At 51.7% G+C, this 18,277-nt stretch overlaps 1 protein-coding gene across 1 annotated transcript in view; it reads left to right on the top strand.

Moving 5' to 3' along the window:
* The window catches only part of LOC112247611 (heparan sulfate glucosamine 3-O-sulfotransferase 1-like), a 32,858-nt gene extending 16,996 nt beyond the window's left edge, over nt 1-15,862 (top strand). The window contains exons 2-5 of the mRNA XM_042331311.1: nt 13,044-13,403; nt 13,654-13,918; nt 14,098-14,272; nt 14,387-15,862. Of these exons, the coding sequence (XP_042187245.1) occupies nt 13,176-13,403; nt 13,654-13,918; nt 14,098-14,272; nt 14,387-14,615 (897 nt within the window). The 5' untranslated portion in view covers nt 13,044-13,175 and the 3' untranslated portion in view covers nt 14,616-15,862. The remainder of the gene's footprint in view (nt 1-13,043; nt 13,404-13,653; nt 13,919-14,097; nt 14,273-14,386) is intronic.
* The last annotated feature ends 2,415 nt before the right edge of the window (nt 15,863-18,277 follow it).

The following is an 18,277-nucleotide window of genomic DNA, read 5'->3' as shown; positions in this document are numbered from 1 at the left end:
TCATTACCAATGTGCCACACACACACACACAACATACTCCTCATTATCAATGTGCCACACACACACACACACACACAACATACTCCTCATTATCAATGTGCCACACACACACACACAACATACTCCTCATTATCAATGTGCCACACACACACACAACATACTCCTCATTACCAATGTGCCACACACAAACACTCAACCAGATCTCAGTCTCAAGTCAGAATTAGAAGTTCATCAATGTTTCTCAAACGTCAAATTTCGAAGTTCTTCCAATCCTCAAATTTGGAAGATTACGCACACACACACACGCACACACACACCATACTCCTCACAAGAGAGCTCTTTTGAGTGCTTGATATGATTGACCTGGAAGTGCGAACACACAGCTGGGGTGGGAGGGGAAAAGGGTGTCTGGGAGGGAGAGGAAAAGGGTGTCTGGGAGGGAGAGGAAAGGGGTGTCTGAGAGGGAGAGGAAAAGGGTGTCTGGGAGGGAGAGGAAAATGGTGTCTGGGAGGGAGAGGAAAAGGGTGTCTGAGAGGGAGAGGAAAAGGGTGTCTGGGAGGGAGAGGAAAGGGGTGTCTGGGAGGGAGAGGAAAGGGTGTCTGGGAGGGAGAGGAAAATGGTGTCTGGGAGGGAGAGGAAAAGGGTGTCTGAGAGGGAGAGGAAAAGGGTGTCTGGGAGGGAGAGGAAAAGGGTGTCTGGGAGGGAGAGGAAAATGGTGTCTGGGAGGGAGAGGAAAAGGGTGTCTGGGAGGGAGAGGAAAGGGGTGTCTGGGAGGGAGAGGAAAATGATGTCTGGGGGGAGAGGAAAAGGGTGTCTGGGAGGGGGAAAAGGGTATCTGGGAGGGAGAGGAAAGGGGTGTCTGGGAGGGAGGGAAAATTATGTCTGGGGGAGAGGAAAAGGGTGTCTGGGAGGGAGAGGAAAATGGTGTCTGGGAGGGAGAGGAAAAGGGTATCTGGGAGGGGAGAGGAAAGGGGTGTCTGGGAGGGAGAGGAAAATGATGTCTGGGGGAGAGGAAAAGGGTGTCTGGGAGGGAGAGGAAAATGGTGTCTGGGTGTCTGTCAGGGAGAGGAAAGGGGTGTCTGGGAGGGAGAGGAAAGGGGTGTCTGGGAGGGAGAGGAAAATGATGTCTGGGGGAGAGGAAAAGGGTGTCTGGGAGGGAGAGGAAAATGGTGTCTGGGTGTCTGTCAGGGAGGGAAAAGGGTGTCTGGGTGTCTGTCAGGGAAGGGAGGAGAGGTTTGGAGTGTGTGTGTGTTTGTGTGAGGGGGGAGAGGTTTGGAGTGTGTGTGTGTGAGAGTGAGGGGGAGAGGTTTGGAGGGTGTGTGTGTTTGTGTGAGGGGGAGAGGTTTGGAGGGTGTGTGTGTTTGTGTGAGGGGGAGAGGTTTGGAGGGTGTGTGTGTTTGTGTGAGGGGGTAGAGGTTTGGAGGGTGTGTGTGTTTGTGTGAGGGGGGGAGAGGTTTGGAGGGTGTATGTGTGAGAGTGAGGGGGAGAGGTTTGGAGGGTGTGTGTGTTTGTGTGAGGGGGAGAGGTTTGGAGGGTGTGTGTGTGAGAGTGAGGGGGAGAGGTTTGGAGGGTGTGTGTGTGTGTGAGGGGGCAGAGGTTTGGAGTGTGTGTGTGTGAGGGGGAGAGGTTTGGAGTGTGTGTGTGTGAGGGGGGAGAGGTTTGGAGTGTGTGTGTGTGAGGGGGGAGAGGTTTGTGTGGCTGGTGTGGAGGTTTTCTGTATGGTCTGGTTTGAAACCCAGTCGGGGGCAGATTGATGCTAAAGGTCAGTGTCTGTGCTGGAGAGAGGGCAGCTAGGTCGCTCAAAATCCACTGCGAAGTTAGACAGCCGTCCCAGTAACCAGGACGTCAGAAGATTATGTCAAAGCCGGCCACTAGGGGCAACTTGCGTAAGCCGCAAGCTCAGTCTCCGAGGGCTGCGGGTTCAATCCCACTGCTAGCCACTCGTTTGTTGTTGTTGTTTTAACCCTATCCCAAACCTCAACTCTTAACTTCACCATACGGACTTGATGCCTTAACCTTCAAAATTACAAGTTTATGGAAAAATGTCTGATTCCACAGTGAGTCTGTGAAAGAGATGGAAGAAGAAAGATACAACTATGACAGACAAAATGAGAAAAAAAATCCAGAAAATCACAGTGTAGGATTTTTTATGAATTTATTTGCAAATCATGGTGGAAAATAAGTATGTCATAGTTGTCTGTCATAGTTGAAGTGTACCTATGATGAAAATTACAGGCCTCTCTCATCTTTTTAAGTGGGAGAACTTGCACAATTGGTGGCTGACTAAATGCCCCACTGTATATATAGATAGAGAGATATAGATATAGAGAAAGATGGAGAGAGAGATAGATATAGAGAGATACTGTCAGGTTCCCTGATAAAAAAAAAGAGATTTTTCAGATCTCTAGAACTCTCGCTCTCCCTTTCCCCTCCTTCTCTTTTCATCCTTTGTTCTTCTGAACAAAGTGATCTGATCTTCAAACTATAGCCCATTCATGTAGCATTTATCTGACGGCATAGAGGAGTACTTGGCAAGAAGCTTCTTAAGCTTTAGGAGTAGATGGCACACGGACAGACGCTATGGCACATTCAGCTGCTGAATGGGCTCAAGGAAGCAACACATTCAGCTGCTGAATGGGCTCTAGGAAGCAACACATTCAGCTGCTGAATGGGCTCTAGGAAGCAACACATTCAGCTGCTGCATGGGCTCAAGGAAGCAACACATTCAGCTGCTGCATGGGCTCAAGGAAGCAACACATTCAGCTGCTGAATGGGCTCTAGGAAGCAACACATTCAGCTGCTGCATGGGCTCAAGGAAGCAACACATTCAGCTGCTGCATGGGCTCAAGGAAGCAACACATTCAGCTGCTGCATGGGCTCTAGGAAGCAACACATTCAGCTGCTGAATGGGCTCAAGGAAGCAACACATTCAGCTGCTGCATGGGCTCAAGGAAGCAACACATTCAGCTGCTGAATGGGCTCTAGGAAGCAACACATTCAGCTGCTGAATGGGCTCAAGGAAGCATATTAGTCTTACTCCAGGGCTCTAACCAATCTATCACCGTTGTCATATAGACCCATTTTCCAGATGTTTTTTCACAAAAAGTGCCTCTTGTCTGTAGCAGGAGTTGTTCCTGACCATGTGACTTGGCTAGGATAAACTTTTCAGGTCAGGTCACACGTTTAGGAGAAACTCCAGATCCTAAATGTGACTATGAGAAAGAATCATAAGATTGTCGTTGTCATTTAGAGATGCAATCTACACATATTTTGCATATTTTGTAATATGGTTTAAGTATGTTGTGATAGTTGTCTGAAGGGATGAGTCAAATCAATAGTGAAATGGAGAGGGAGAAAGAGAGAGAGAGGGAGAAAGAGAGAGAGAGGGAGAGAGAGAGTGAGAAAGAGAGAGAGAGGGAGAAAGAGAGAGAGAGAGAGAGAGAGAGAGAGAGAGAGGGAGAAAGAGAGAGAGAGGGAGAAGGAGAGAGAGATGGAGAGGGAGAAAGAGAGAGAGGGAAAAAGAGAGAGGGAGAAAGAGAGAGAGGGAAAAAGAGAGAGAGGGAGAAAGAGAGAGAGAGAGAAGGAGAGAGAGATGGAGAGGAGAGAAGAGAGAGAGGGAAAAAGAGAGAGGGAGAAAGAGAGAGAGGGAAAAGAGAGAGAGGGAGAAAGAGAGAGAGAGAGAGAGAGAGAGAGAGAGAGAGAGAGAGAGAGAGAGAGAGAGAGAGAGAGAGAGAGAGAGAGAGAGAGAGAGAGAGAGAGAGAGAGAGAGAGAGAGAGAGAGAGAGAGAGAGAGAGAGAGAGAGAGAGAGAGAGAGAGAGAGAGAGAGAGAGAGAGAGAGGGAGAGAGACAGACAGACAGAACAGAGCAACAGAGAAACAAACAGACTGACAAAGAGAAGAATACAGAGTAACAAATAGAGCGAGAAAACAGTGAGAAAGAAACAGAGAAAGAGAGCGAGTTTATCTATAGCAAGGCTGGCATTCCACCAGCTTTCACCATACCAACCCTCTACAGGGGCCAATCTCTCTACTGCGTTACACACACACACTCCCGCTGAGAACACTCAGCATCCCTCCTCCCCATCCACCCCTCCATCTCTCCATGTGGACGATAATCCTCCATACCCCCAACCACAAATACCAGCGCTCACCGAATACATATTTTGAAGGCTCGGCACAAGGGAACAGACAGGGAACAGACACATACCTTGCGCTTGTGTTCACAGGACACTAACACATGCACAGGTAGATAAGTGTAAACTAGCAGCATACCAACCATTACAATATGCAGACACACATACAGATGTATGATCTTAATTTGACCTATGTTGTCACAGCAACAGAATTTAAACATTTAGTCCATAATGTAGCTTGATCGGTGGTTAGGCTGTTAGTTGGCCAAAAGTAGTCTACATGAAATGTGCAGTACTCTTAATATAACCAGTACTCTTAATATAACCGATACTGTTAATATAACCAGTACTTTCAGTGAATCTATGTAAACCACAAAGCTCATCTTGCATTTCCTGTGGAGGGAGGGAGGGGGAGGGAGGGAGGGAGAGGGGGGAGGGAGGGAGGGAGGGAGGGAGGGGAGGGAGGGAGGGAGGGAGGGAGGGAGGGAGGGAGGGAGGGAGGGAGGGAGGGAGGGAGGGAGGGAGGGAGAAAGAGAGGAGGGAGGGAGGGAGGAGGAGGGAGGGAGGGGGAGAGGAGAGAGAGAGAGGGAGAAGAGAGAGAGAGAGAGGAGAGAGAGGGAGGAGAGGAGAGAGAGAGAGAGAGGAGAGAGGAGAGAGAGAGAGAGAGAGAGAGAGAGAGAGAGAGAGAGAGGGGGTCAGTAGCAGGGTTAGGGTCAGAGAGAGAGAGAGAGAGGGGGGTCAGTAGCAGGGTTAGGGGGGGGGGGGTCAGTAGTCAGGGTAGGGGAAGGGTCAGAGAGAGAGGGAGTTAGAGGTCAGGAGAGGAGGGGGTCAGTAGCAGGGTTAGGGTCAGAGAGGGAGAGGGGAGTCAGTAGCAGGGTTAGGGTCAGAGAGAGAGAGAGGAGGGGGTCAGTAGCAGGGTTAGGGTCAGAGAGAGAGAGAGAGGGGGAGTAGCAGGGTTAGGGTCAGGAGAGAGAGAGAGAGGGGGTCAGTAGCAGGGTTAGGGTCAGAGAGAGAGGGGGGTCAGTAGCAGGGTTAGGGTCAGAGAGAGAGAGAGAGAGAGCAGGGTTAGGGTCAGAGAGAGAGAGGGGGGGGTTAGGGTCAGAGAGAGAGAGAGAGAGAGGGGGGGTCAGTAGCAGGGTTAGGGTCAGAGAGAGAGAGAGAGAGGGGGTCAGTAGCAGGGTTAGGGTCAGAGAGAGAGAGAGAGAGAGAGGGGAGGTCAGTAGCAGGGTTAGGGTCAGAGAGAGAGAGAGAGAGGGGGGTCAGTAGCAGGGTTAGGGTCAGAGAGAGAGAGAGAGTAGCAGGGTTAGGGTCAGAGAGAGAGAGAGAGAGAGGGGGTCAGTAGCAGGGTTAGGGTCAGAGAGAGAGAGAGAGAGAGGGGGTCAGTCAGGGTTAGGGTCAGAGAGAGAGAGAGAGAGGAGGAGGGGGTCAGTAGCAGGGTTAGGGTCAGAGGGTTAGGGTCAGAGAGAGAGAGAGAGGGGGGGTCAGTAGCAGGGTTAGGGTCAGAGAGAGAGAGAGAGAGGAGGGGGTCAGTAGCAGGGTTAGGGTCAGAGAGAGAGAGAGAGAGGGGGGTCAGTAGCAGGGTTAGGGTCAGAGAGAGAGAGAGAGAGAGGGGGTCAGTAGCAGGGTTAGGGTCAGAGAGAGAGAGAGAGAGAGAGTAGCAGGGTTAGGGTCAGAGAGAGAGAGAGAGGGGGGGGAGAGAGAGGGAGAGGGGGGGGTCAGTGCAGGGTTAGGGTCAGAGAGAGGGGGTCAGTAGCAGGGTTAGGGTCAGAGAGAGAGAGAGGGGGGTCAGTAGCAGGGTTAGGGTCAGAGAGAGAGAGAGAGGGGGGTCAGTAGCAGGGTTAGGGTCAGAGAGAGAGAGAGAGAGGAGAGGGGGGGTCAGTAGCAGGGTTAGGGTCAGAGAGAGAGAGAGAGAGGGGGTCAGTAGCAGGGTTAGGGTCAGAGAGAGAGAGAGAGTCAGTAGAGGGTTAGGGAGAGAGAGGGGTCAGTAGCAGGGTTAGGGTCAGAGAGAGAGAGAGAGAGAGGGGGGTCAGTAGAGGGTTAGGGTCAGAGAGAGAGAGAGAGAGAGGGGGTCAGTAGCAGGGTTAGGGTCAGAGAGAGAGAGAGAGAGAGGGGGTCAGTAGCAGGGTTAGGGTCAGAGAGAGAGAGAGGGGGTCAGTAGCAGGGTTAGGGTCAGAGAGAGAGAGAGGGGGGGGTCAGTAGCAGGGTTAGGGTCAGAGAGAGAGAGAGAGAGAGTAGCAGGGGGTCAGTAGAGGGTTAGGGTCAGAGAGAGAGAGAGAGAGGGGGGTCAGTAGCAGGGTTAGGGTCAGAGAGAGAGAGAGAGAGAGAGGGGGTCAGTAGCAGGGTTAGGGTCAGAGAGAGAGAGAGAGAGAGGGGGGGTCAGTAGCAGGGGGGTCAGAGAGAGCAGGGGGTTAGGGTTAGGGTCAGAGAGAGAGGGGGTCAGAGCAGGGTTAGGGTCAGAGGGGAGTCAGTAGCAGGGTTAGGGTCAGAGAGAGAGAGAGAGAGAGGGGGGTCAGTAGCAGGGTTAGGGTCAGAGAGAGGGTCAGAGAGAGCAGGGTTAGGGTCAGAGAGAGAGAGAGGGGGTCAGTAGCAGGGTTAGGGTCAGAGAGAGAGAGAGAGGGGGGGGGTCAGTAGCAGGGTTAGGGTCAGAGAGAGAGAGAGAGAGGGGGGTTGTAGCAGGGTTAGGGTCAGAGAGAGAGAGAGAGAGGGGGTCAGTAGAGGGTTAGGGTCAGAGAGAGAGAGGGGGTCAGGGTTAGGGTCAGAGAGAGAGAGAGAGGGGGGTCAGAGCAGGGTTAGGGTCAGAGAGAGAGGGTCAGAGGGTTAGGGTCAGAGAGAGAGGGGGTCAGTAGCAGGGTTAGGGTAGAGGGGGGTCAGAGCAGGGAGAGAGAGAGAGAGAGGAGGGGGGTCAGTAGCAGGGTTAGGGTCAGAGAGAGAGAGAGAGAGGGGGGGTCAGTAGCAGGGTTAGGGTCAGAGAGAGAGAGAGAGAGAGGGGGTCAGTAGCAGGGTTAGGGTCAGAGAGAGAGAGAGAGAGAGGGGGTCAGTAGCAGGGTTAGGGTCAGAGAGAGAGAGAGGGGGGTCAGCAGGGTTAGGGTCAGAGAGAGAGAGAGAGAGGGGGGTCAGTAGCAGGGTTAGGGTCAGAGAGAGAGAGAGGGGGTCAGTAGCAGGGTTAGGGTCAGAGAGAGAGAGGGGGGTCAGTAGCAGGGTTAGGGTCAGAGAGAGAGAGAGGGGGTCAGTAGCAGAGGGGGGGTCAGTAGCAGGGTTAGGGTCAGAGGTCAGGGTTAGGGTCAGAGAGAGAGAGAGAGAGAGGGGGTCAGTAGAGGGGGGTCAGTAGCAGGGTTAGGGTCAGAGAGAGTTAGGGTCAGAGAGAGAGAGGGGGTCAGTAGCAGGGTTAGGGTCAGAGAGAGAGAGAGAGAGAGGGGGGTCAGTAGCAGGGTTTAGGGTCAGAGAGAGAGAGGGGTCAGAGGGAGAGAGAGAGAGAGGGGGTCAGTAGCAGGGTTAGGGTCAGAGAGAGAGAGAGTCAGAGAGGGGGGTCAGAGAGAGGGGGGCAGTAGCAGGGTTAGGGTCAGAGAGAGAGAGAGAGAGGGGTCAGTAGCAGGGTTAGAGAGGGGGTCAGTAGCAGGGTCAGAGAGAGAGAGGGGGTCAGTAGCAGGGTTAGGGTCAGAGAGAGAGAGGGGGAGGGGGTCAGTAGCAGGGTTAGGGTCAGAGAGAGAGAGAGGGGGGGGGGTCAGTAGCAGGGTTAGGGTCAGAGAGAGAGAGAGAGAGAGAGAGGGGGGGTAGCAGGGTTAGGGTCAGAGAGAGAGAGAGAGGGGGTCAGTAGCAGGGTTAGGGGGGTCAGGGTTAGGGTCAGAGAGAGAGAGAGAGAGGGGGTCAGTAGCAGGGTTAGGGTCAGAGTCAGAGAGAGGGGTTAGGGTCAGAGAGAGAGAGGGGGTCAGTAGCAGGGTTAGGGTCAGAGAGAGAGAGAGAGGGGGTCAGTAGCAGGGTTAGGGTCAGAGAGAGAGAGAGAGGGGGGTCAGTAGCAGGGTTAGGGTCAGAGAGAGAGAGAGAGAGAGGGGGGTCAGTAGCAGGGTTAGGGTCAGAGAGAGAGAGAGAGAGGGGGTCAGTAGCAGGGTTAGGGTCAGAGAGAGAGAGAGAGAGGGGGGTCAGTAGCAGGGTTAGGGTCAGAGAGAGAGAGAGAGAGGGGGTCAGTAGCAGGGTTAGGGGGAGGGGGTCAGTAGCAGGGTTAGGGTCAGAGAGAGAGAGAGAGAGAGAGGGGGGGGTAGCAGGGTTAGGGTCAGAGAGAGAGAGAGAGAGGGGGGTCAGTAGCAGGGGGGTCAGTAGCAGGGTTAGGGTCAGAGAGAGAGAGAGAGAGAGGGGGGTCAGAGAGGGTTAGGGTCAGAGAGAGAGAGGGTCAGTAGCAGGGTTAGGGTCAGAGAGAGAGAGGGGGGGTCAGTAGCAGGGTTAGGGTCAGAGAGAGAGAGAGAGAGGGGGTCAGTAGCAGGGTTAGGGTCAGAGAGAGAGAGAGAGAGAGGGGGTCAGTAGCAGGGTTAGGGTCAGAGAGAGAGAGGAGGGGGTCAGTAGCAGGGTTAGGGTCAGAGAGAGAGAGAGAGAGAGGGGGTTAGCAGGGTTAGGGTCAGAGAGAGAGAGAGAGAGAGGGGGTCAGTAGCAGGGGGGTCAGAGAGAGAGAGAGAGGGGGTCAGTAGCAGGGTTAGGGTCAGGAGTCAGTAGAGGGTTAGGGTCAGAGAGAGAGAGAGAGGGGGTCAGTAGCAGGGTTAGGGTCAGAGAGAGAGAGAGAGAGGGGGGTCAGTAGCAGGGTCAGAGAGAGAGAGAGAGAGGGGGTCAGTAGCAGGGTTAGGGTCAGAGAGAGAGTCAGAGAGAGAGGGGTCAGTAGCAGGGTTAGGGTCAGAGAGAGAGAGAGAGAGGGGGGTCAGTAGCAGGGTTAGGGTCAGAGAGAGAGAGGAGGGGGTCAGTAGCAGGGTTAGGGTCAGAGAGAGAGAGAGGGGGGTCAGTAGCAGGGTTAGGGTCAGAGAGAGAGAGAGAGAGAGGGGGGTCAGTAGCAGGGTTAGGGTCAGAGAGAGAGAGAGAGAGGGGGGTCAGGGTAGCAGGGTTAGGGTCAGGGGGGGTCAGTAGAGAGTTAGGGTCAGAGAGAGAGAGAGGGGGGTCAGTAGCAGGGTTAGGGTCAGAGAGAGAGAGAGAGGGGGGTCAGTAGCAGGGTTAGGGTCAGAGAGAGAGAGAGAGAGAGAGAGAGAGGAGGAGAGAGAGAGAGAGGGGGTTAGGGTTAGAGAGAGAGAGAGGGGGGGTCAGTAGCAGGGTTAGGGTCAGAGAGAGAGAGAGGGGTCAGTAGGGGTTAGGGTCAGCAGTAGCAGGGTTTAGGGTCAGTCAGAGAGAGAGAGAGAGGGGGTCAGTAGCAGGGTTAGGGTCAGAGAGAGAGAGAGGAGGGGGGTCAGTAGTAGCAGGGTTAGGGTCAGAGAGAGAGAGAGTCAGGGGGTCAGAGAGAGAGAGGGGGTCAGTAGCAGGGTTAGGGTCAGAGAGAGAGGGGGTCAGTAGCAGGGTTAGGGTCAGAGAGAGAGAGAGAGTCAGGGGGGTCAGTAGCAGGGGGTCAGAGAGAGAGAGAGGGGGGGGGGTCAGAGAGTCAGAGAGGGGGTAGCAGGGTTAGGTCAGAGAGAGAGAGGGGGGTCAGTAGGGTCAGGGTTAGTTAGGGTCAGAGAGAGAGAGTCAGTAGCAGGGGGGTCAGAGAGAGAGAGGGGGTCAGTAGCAGGGTTAGGGTCAGAGAGAGGGGGGTCAGAGCAGGGTTAGGGTCAGAGAGAGAGAGGGGGGGTCAGTAGCAGGGTTAGGGTCAGAGAGAGAGAGAGGGGGGGTCAGTAGCAGGGTTAGTGTCAGAGGAGAGAGTCAGCAGGGTTAGGGTCAGAGAGAGAGAGAGGGGGGTCAGTAGCAGGGTTAGGGTCAGAGAGAGAGAGAGGGGGGGTCAGTAGCAGGGAGAGAGAGTCAGAGAGAGGGGGTCAGTAGCAGGGTTAGTGTCAGAGGGTTAGGGCAGGGTTAGGGTCAGAGAGAGAGAGAGGGGGGTCAGTAGCAGGGTTAGGGTCAGAGAGAGGGGGGGTCAGTAGAGGGGGGTCAGAGAGAGAGAGAGGGGGTCAGTAGCAGGGTTAGGGTCAGAGAGAGAGAGAGGGGGTCAGTAGCAGGGTTAGGGTCAGAGAGAGAGAGGGGGGTCAGTAGCAGGGTTAGGGTCAGAGAGAGAGAGAGGGGGGGGTTAGGGTTAGGGTCAGAGAGAGAGGGGGGGTCAGTAGCAGGGTTAGGGTCAGAGAGAGAGAGAGAGGGGGTCAGTAGCAGGGTTAGGGTCAGAGAGAGAGAGGGGGGTCAGTAGCAGGGTTAGGGTCAGAGAGAGAGAGGGGGGTCAGTAGCAGGGTTAGGGTCAGAGAGAGAGAGAGGGGGTCAGTAGCAGGGTTAGGGTCAGAGAGAGAGAGGGGGTCAGTAGCAGGGTTAGGGTCAGAGAGAGAGAGAGGGGGGTCAGTAGCAGGGTGGAAGGGAAGCAGAATGCTCTTCCTCTAGACAGGAAGGAATACTCCAGTGTATCAGGGAGACACCAGGGAGGCTAAACACACACAGACAGAGAGAAACATTACTGCACGATACTAACAACACAGTGTGTTTTATATCCTTATGGAACAAAGTAATTGCCACCACTTTCAGAGTAACTAGTAGAAACATCAGCACAAACCCTTCAGCCTTGATAGGTGACTTGATGATGAACTTAATGGTGGTGATGAAGTGAGACGCAAAGAGGCACCGGCCGGGGAGAGTACCTCTCAGGAGGTGTGGGAGGGGAGAGGACCTCTCAGGAGGTGTGGGAGGGGAGAGGACCTCTCAGGAGGTGTGGGAGGGGAGAGTACCTCTCAGGAGGTGTGGGAGGGGAGAGGACCTCTCAGGAGGTGTGGGGGGAGAGTACCTCTCAGGAGGTGCGGGAGGGGAGAGTACCTCTCAGGAGGTGTGGGAGGGGAGAGGACCTCTCAGGAGGTGTGGGTGGGGAGAGTACCTCTCAGGAGGTGTGGGAGGGGAGAGACCTCTCAGGAGGAGGGGTCTCAGGAGGTGTGGGAGGGGAGAGGACCTCTCAGGAGGTGTGGGAGGGGAGAGTACCTCTCAGGAGGTGTGGGAGGGGAGAGGACCTCTCAGGAGGTGCGGGAGGGGAGAGTACCTCTCAGGAGGGTGGGAGGGGAGAGTACCTCTCAGGAGGTGTGGGAGGGGAGAGTACCTCTCAGGAGGTGTGGGAGGGGAGAGGACCTCTCAGGAGGTGTGGGAGGGGAGAGGACCTCTCAGGAGGTGCGGGAGGGGAGAGGACCTCTCAGGAGGTGCGGGAGGGGAGAGGACCTCTCAGGAGGTGCGGGGGGGAGAGGACCTCTCAGGAGGTGTGGGAGGGGAGAGGACCTCTCAGGAGGTGCGGGAGGGGAGAGGACCTCTCAGGAGGTGCGGGAGGGGAGAGGACCTCTCAGGAGGTGCGGGGGAGAGGACCTCTCAGGAGGTGCGGGAGGGGAGAGGACCTCTCAGGAGGTGCGGGAGGGGAGAGGACCTCTCAGGAGGTGTGGGAGGGGAGAGGACCTCTCAGGAGGTGCGGGAGGGGAGAGGACCTCTCAGGAGGTGCGGGAGGGGAGAGGACCTCTCAGGAGGTGCGGGCGGGGAGAGGACCTCTCAGGAGGTGCGGGAGGGGAGAGGTCCTCTCAGGAGGTGCGGGCGGGGAGAGGACCTCTCAGGAGGTGCGGGCGGGGAGAGGACCTCTCAGGAGGTGCGGGCGGGGAGAGGACCTCTCAGGAGGTGCGGGCGGGAGAGGACCTCTCAGGAGGTGCGGGAGGGGAGAGGACCTCTCAGGAGGTGCGGGCGCGGAGAGGACCTCTCAGGAGGTGCGGGAGGGGAGAGGTCCTCTCAGGAGGTGCGGGCGGGGAGAGGACCTCTCAGGAGGTGCGGGCGGGGAGAGGACCTCTCAGGAGGTGCGGGAGGGGAGAGGACCTCTCAGGAGGTGCGGGCGGGGAGAGGACCTCTCAGGAGGTGCGGGAGGGGAGAGGACCTCTCAGGAGGTGCGGGCGGGGAGAGGACCTCTCAAGAGTTCCGGGAGGGGAGAGAACCTCTCAGGAGGTCTGTGAGAGAGGCCAGGGTGAGCAACAACGTTCCCCTAAGGTGTAATTATTGAGAAACAGAGGAACAGAACACTGAGAAGGTTCCTCTCCAGGAACACACACACACACACACACACACAGAACACAAACACACACACACTGAACACAAACACACACACACTGAACACACACGCTGAACACAAACACACAGACACAAGAAGGTAATTAATAAGACATCAAGCCGGCCCGGACAGAACAACAGCAACAGAAACAAACACAACAACAATGTCAGAGGAAGGATACTGTTATAACACTGCTGTGCAGTGACGATGTTCAGGCCTGGTGAACACAGACTTTAAACAACACCCTAGACACCATGTCAACATGGTGCCTAGACTTTTGCATTCGCTCTCTACAAGTCACCCTTTACGTGACTGGTTATCTGCCTGTCGAGGACAAGTGACAGCCAGCACACACCTCCTCTCTGTTCCAGACCAGGACTGAGAGATACAGGACACCCCCATACCTCCTATTAAAAAGAACCCTGTGTCTTCTCTTCTAAATTGTGTGACATTGTTTATTTTCTCATGTTAGCCCATGTCAGTGTATTTCAGTGTCTATGTTTGCCATGTGAGTGAAACGTGAACTTTTACCTTGACATTGCGGCCATTTTGTCATTCATTGAATGACAGAATAAACATTATGGATCCTCAGAGGAGAAACCCAGTTTGACACAGCAGCTCCAGCCTTCATGCAGTTTTAAAACACACCACAGTGAGGCATCACTAGTATATGCCAATCATTTAAAAATAACACATCATTTATTTATTTGCAGGCTCTACACTGAAGACTTCTAGATCCTGAACCTGTGTTATCAAGGAGCCTCCGTCCTCCTCCCACCCTGTGTGTGTGTGTGTGTGTGTGTGCACCCCTTTCCCTCCTCGTCCCACCCACCATCACGTCCACCATGCTGTGGACTGTTCCCCTAGCTCTGCTGGTTCTCCTCTTACTGCAGACCCAGCTATGTGTCTGTCTACGGGGGCTCCGAGCAGCCGGCTCTTCCTCCTCTCGCTCTCGTAATGCCACCCAGCAGCGCCTGCCTGGAGCCGTCATCATCGGCGTGCGTAAAGGTGGCACCAGGGCCCTTCTAGAGATGCTCAACCTCCATCCGGACGTAGAGGTTGCCAAAGCTGAGGTAATGACAAACAGAAGCATCATCGGCGTCATCATAACTTTGTTTGTAAAGCACTTTCACAATTTAGACTATCATCAAAGCTCTAATCAAATTGAAAGAGTCGTGCAGAATAACAGAATGAAAGAACAAGATAAATCCTAGAACAGATACTTTACATTTGTGTGTACAATGAAAATACACAATAAACGACTAAAGAAATACAATAACAATTGTATTAGACGTTAAACGACTCTAAATCCGTTTTCTTAAGGTGCACTACTTCAACGTGGAAGAGCACTTCCGGCGGGGGCTGGCGTGGTACCGTGCCCAGATGCCCTTCACCCTGCCTGGGCAGCTGACGGTGGAGAAGACTCCTGGATACTTTGCCTCTCCCCACGTCCCAGTGCGGGTCTGGGAGATGAATCCTGCTGTCCGACTACTGCTGATAGTCCGCGACCCCGCCGAGCGCCTCGTCTCCGACTATACCCAGGTCCTTCATAACCGTGTGACCCGCCACAAGCCCTACCAGCCTCTAGGTAGGTAGCCAAGTTACTGAAAGGTTCAAGTTCTGGGCCGGGTCGATGACAATGTGGGGACTGAACTAGCTATATTTGTGGGCCACATCAAACAAATTAACAATAAAGTATCCTATCCTATTATTAACACAGTATTATTATAATATTATAATATTATTTTCTATTGTATTTTATTGTAGAGGAGTTGCTGCTCCGGCAGGGCCACATCGACCCGGCCTACAAGGCTCTGCAGAGGAGCCTGTACCACCAGCACCTGGCCCGCTGGCTGGATGTATTTCCCAGGGAGCAGGTCCATGTGGTGGATGGAGAGGCCCTCATCAGACACCCCTTCCCGGAGCTCCGCAGGGCTGAGAGGTAACACAAAACCTAGTGTGTGTGTGCGTGTGTGTGTGAGAGAGAGAGAGAGAGAGAGTATATGCAGCCAAATGAATGAACTAATTGAGGTGATTAACGTTTTCTAATCTATAGGTTCCTGGACCTTCCCCCGCGCATTGCTCCCTCCAACTTCTACTTCAACACCACTAAAGGGTTCTACTGCCTCCTCTCTGCCGGGGGACATGACAAGTGTCTGGATGAGTCCAAGGGGAGGCCCCACGCTCCTCTCAGCTCACAGGCCTTCAGGAAGCTGTGTGGATACTTCAGAGAACCCAACAGGCTGTTCTTTGAGATGGTGGGTCGCTCCTTCAGCTGGTGTTGAACTGATTGGGACAGAGCACAGAGAGAGGAGATAGAGAGGGTACATTGGAGATATTGGCCCATAATAACAATATTTGTTATCATAATTCTGTTGGCTTGCTTGGTTGATTGATGGTCCTGTGTGTGACTCAGTTGGTAGAGCATGATGCTTACAATGCCAAGATTGTGGGTTCAATTCCCACTGGGGTCTGGTATGGAAAGAAAATGCATGCACTCACAACTGTAATACGCTGTGGATAAGAGTATTTGCTATATGACTAAAAAATGATTGGTTGGATGTTTTAATTTGTGTTTATTGATGGGTGAGTGGGTGGATTAATCAGTTTCAGGTAGATGAGAGATGTGAGGACTACTGCTGCACACATAGGACTTTAGAGATCTCTGTGTTTTAAATGTACTGTCAATGAGCTTCTGCAAGCCAGGCTGAAACCCTGGGAGTAAGCAGCATCCCAAGCAAAGACTGTATAAGATGACAAGCCCTCAATGAGGGACACACACATGATGTGCATATTCAATATGGCTGCTCCACCCATCACAGATTAGAACCATGACTTGAATACGAGACCATTCTAGTGATTCAATGTTTATGCTACTACCTGCTGGAGAACATGAACTGAAGTGCCCGTTCTGTGATACTGTATACCTGGTGGTCCTAAAACTTCCTGATCATCACTCCTCCTGGTGCCTGTCACGTGAGCCTTTGCTCCAGGGATGAACACTGTCTGATGCACAAACTGCCATCAAATCAAGTGTCAGAAAGGAACTACAATAACCTGTGCCATACAATTGTATCATGAACAATCAGGACACATATATAACTCTTGAAATACAATATCTGTAGCTCCTGCTTCGTACTTTTGACGTTCATTAAAATGAGTTCTAGAAGAGACACTTAGAAGAAACAGATGAGTTCTAGAACAGACACTTAGAAGAAACAGATGAGTTCTAGAACAGACACTTAGAAGAAACAGATGAGTTCTAGAACAGACACTTAGAAGAAACAGATGAGTTCTAGAACAGACACTTAGAAGAAACAGATGAGTTCTAGAACAGACACTTAGAAGAAACAGATGAATTCTAGAACAGACACTTAGAAGAAACAGATGAGTTCTAGAACAGACACTGTTAAAACCTTAAAAGGATCGTCCCCTTTTTTTTCCAATTTTCATCGAAAATTACATACCCAAATCTAACTGCCTGTAGCTCAGGACCTGAAGCAAGGATATGCATATTCTTGGTACCATTTGAATGGAAACACTTTGAAGTTTGTGGAAATGTGAAAGGAATGTAGGAAAATATAACACATTAGATCTGGTAAAAGATAATACAAAGAAATGTACCATCATCTTTGAAATGCAAGAGAAAATCCATTATGTACTATTCCAGCCCAGGTGCAATTTAGATTTTAGCCACTAGATGGCAGCAGTGTATGTGCAACGTTTCTGACTGATCCAATGAACCATTGCATTTCTGTTCAAAATATTGTATCAAGACTGCCCAAATGTGCCTAATTTGTTTATTAATAACTTTTCATGTTCAAAATTGTGCACTCTCCTCAAACGATACCATGGTATTCTTTCACTGTAATAGCTAATGTAAATTGGACAATGCAGTTAGATTAACAAGAATTTAAGCTTTCTGCCAATAGCAGATATGTCTATGTCCTGGGAAATGTTCTTGTTTCTTACAACCTCATGCTAACCGCATTAGCCTACGTTAGCTCAACCTATCCCGCAGGGGACCCAGAAATCCTGAAGAAGTTTTTAAAAGAAACAGATGAGTTCCAGAATGGACTCTGTTAGAATAAATGTATGAGTGTACAGAAGAATGTTTTGAAATGAGATTGGGGCTACTATGAACTGATGCGATTCTTTGCACTATGAACTGATGCTTAAATGCATAAAAGGTCAGTCTATTCAGTATATGTGGAACTACTGTAGCAATATGAAGCTGGTTCAAACTGTCTGACGTTTCAGACTGCTTACCATTTTCACTGAACTGTTTACCATTGTACAAAGTATGCAAAAGAATGTCCTCATCTAGATAATTATGTTTGCTTCTAGTGTTATTGTGTTACTGGTGTTACTCTCATATTTGACTTTCACATGTTCAATAGAAATGTATTTTTCTTTGGGGGGGGTTGTTGAATTTCGATTTTGAATTTAAAATTTCGATTTCCAGAAGTTTGAGCTGTAATGTATTGTATGTATTGAACAATATTTAATAGAGTAGGCTCCCTCAATAAACAATTATCTCCACTTTGCTAGGTGTGTGTGCGTGTGTGCGTGTGTTCTCCATCAGGGAAGTTCTTTAGCTGCTACACGAGCAGTGCAGAACAAAGGTAAAGTAAGACTTTATAAAGTGGTCATACTTCAAACACTCAAGCCTCACACGTTAAAATAATCCATCCACCTAACAGGTGTAGCATATCAAGAAACTGATTAAACAGCACGATCATTACACAGGTGCACCTTGTGCTGGGGACAATATAAGGCCAGAGCTGTTACCAGAAATCTGAATGTTATTTTTCTCTACTATAAGCCGCCTCCAACATTGTTTTCGAGAATTTGGCAGTACGTCCAACCAGCCTCACAACCGCAGACCAGGTGTAACCACGCCAACCCAGGACCTCCACATCCGGGTTCCTCATCTGCCGGAACATCTGAGACCAGCGACCCGGACAGCTGATGAAACTATGGAGTATTTCTGTAATAAATCCATTTTGAAGGGAAAAACGTATTCTAATTGGCTGGGCCTGGCTCCCCAGTAGATGGGCCTATGCCCTCCCAGGCCCACCCATGACTACTCCCATGTCCAGGAATGTGAAATCCATAGATTAGGACCTAATGAATTGATTTCAATTGCCTGATTTCCTTATATGAACTGTAACTCAGCAAAATCTTTGAAATTGTTGTATTGTTGGATTTATCCGGAGGCTGCATTCATTGTAGCTGGGGATTTTAACAAGGCTAATCTGAAAACAAGACTCCCTAAATTTTATCAGCATATCGATTGCGCAACCAGGGGTGGAAAGACCCTGGATCATTGTTACTCTAACTTCCGCGACGCATATAAGGCCCTGCCCCGCCCCCCTTTCGGAAAAGCTGACCACGACTCCATTTTGTTGATCCCTGCCTACAGACAGAAACTAAAACAAGAGGCTCCCACGCTGAGGTCTGTCCAACGCTGGTCCGACCAAGCTGACTCCACACTCCAAGACTGCTTCCATCACGTGGACTGGGAGATGTTTCGTATTGCGTCAGATAACAATATTGACGAATACGCTGATTCGGTGTGCGAGTTCATTAGAACGTGCGTTGAAGATGTCGTTCCCATAGCAACGATTAAAACATTCCCTAACCAGAAACCGTGGATTGATGGCAGCATTCGTGTGAAACTGAAAGCGAGAACCACTGCTTTTAATCAGGGCAAGGTGTCTGGTGACATGACTGAATACAAACAGTGCAGCTATTCCCTCCGCAAGGCTATCAAACAAGCTAAGCGCCAGTACAGAGACAAAGTAGAATCTCAATTCAACGGCTCAGACACAAGAGGCATGTGGCAGGGTCTACAGTCAATCACGGACTACAGGAAGAAATCCAGCCCAGTCACGGACCAGGATGTCTTGCTCCCAGGCAGACTAAATAACTTTTTGCCCGCTTT

The sequence above is a fragment of the Oncorhynchus tshawytscha genome, linkage group LG12 (assembly GCF_018296145.1).
Source record: "Oncorhynchus tshawytscha isolate Ot180627B linkage group LG12, Otsh_v2.0, whole genome shotgun sequence".
Lineage (NCBI taxonomy): Eukaryota > Metazoa > Chordata > Actinopteri > Salmoniformes > Salmonidae > Oncorhynchus > Oncorhynchus tshawytscha.
Note: the sequence above shows the minus strand (reverse complement) of the source record. Positions and strands in the feature narration are given on the sequence as shown.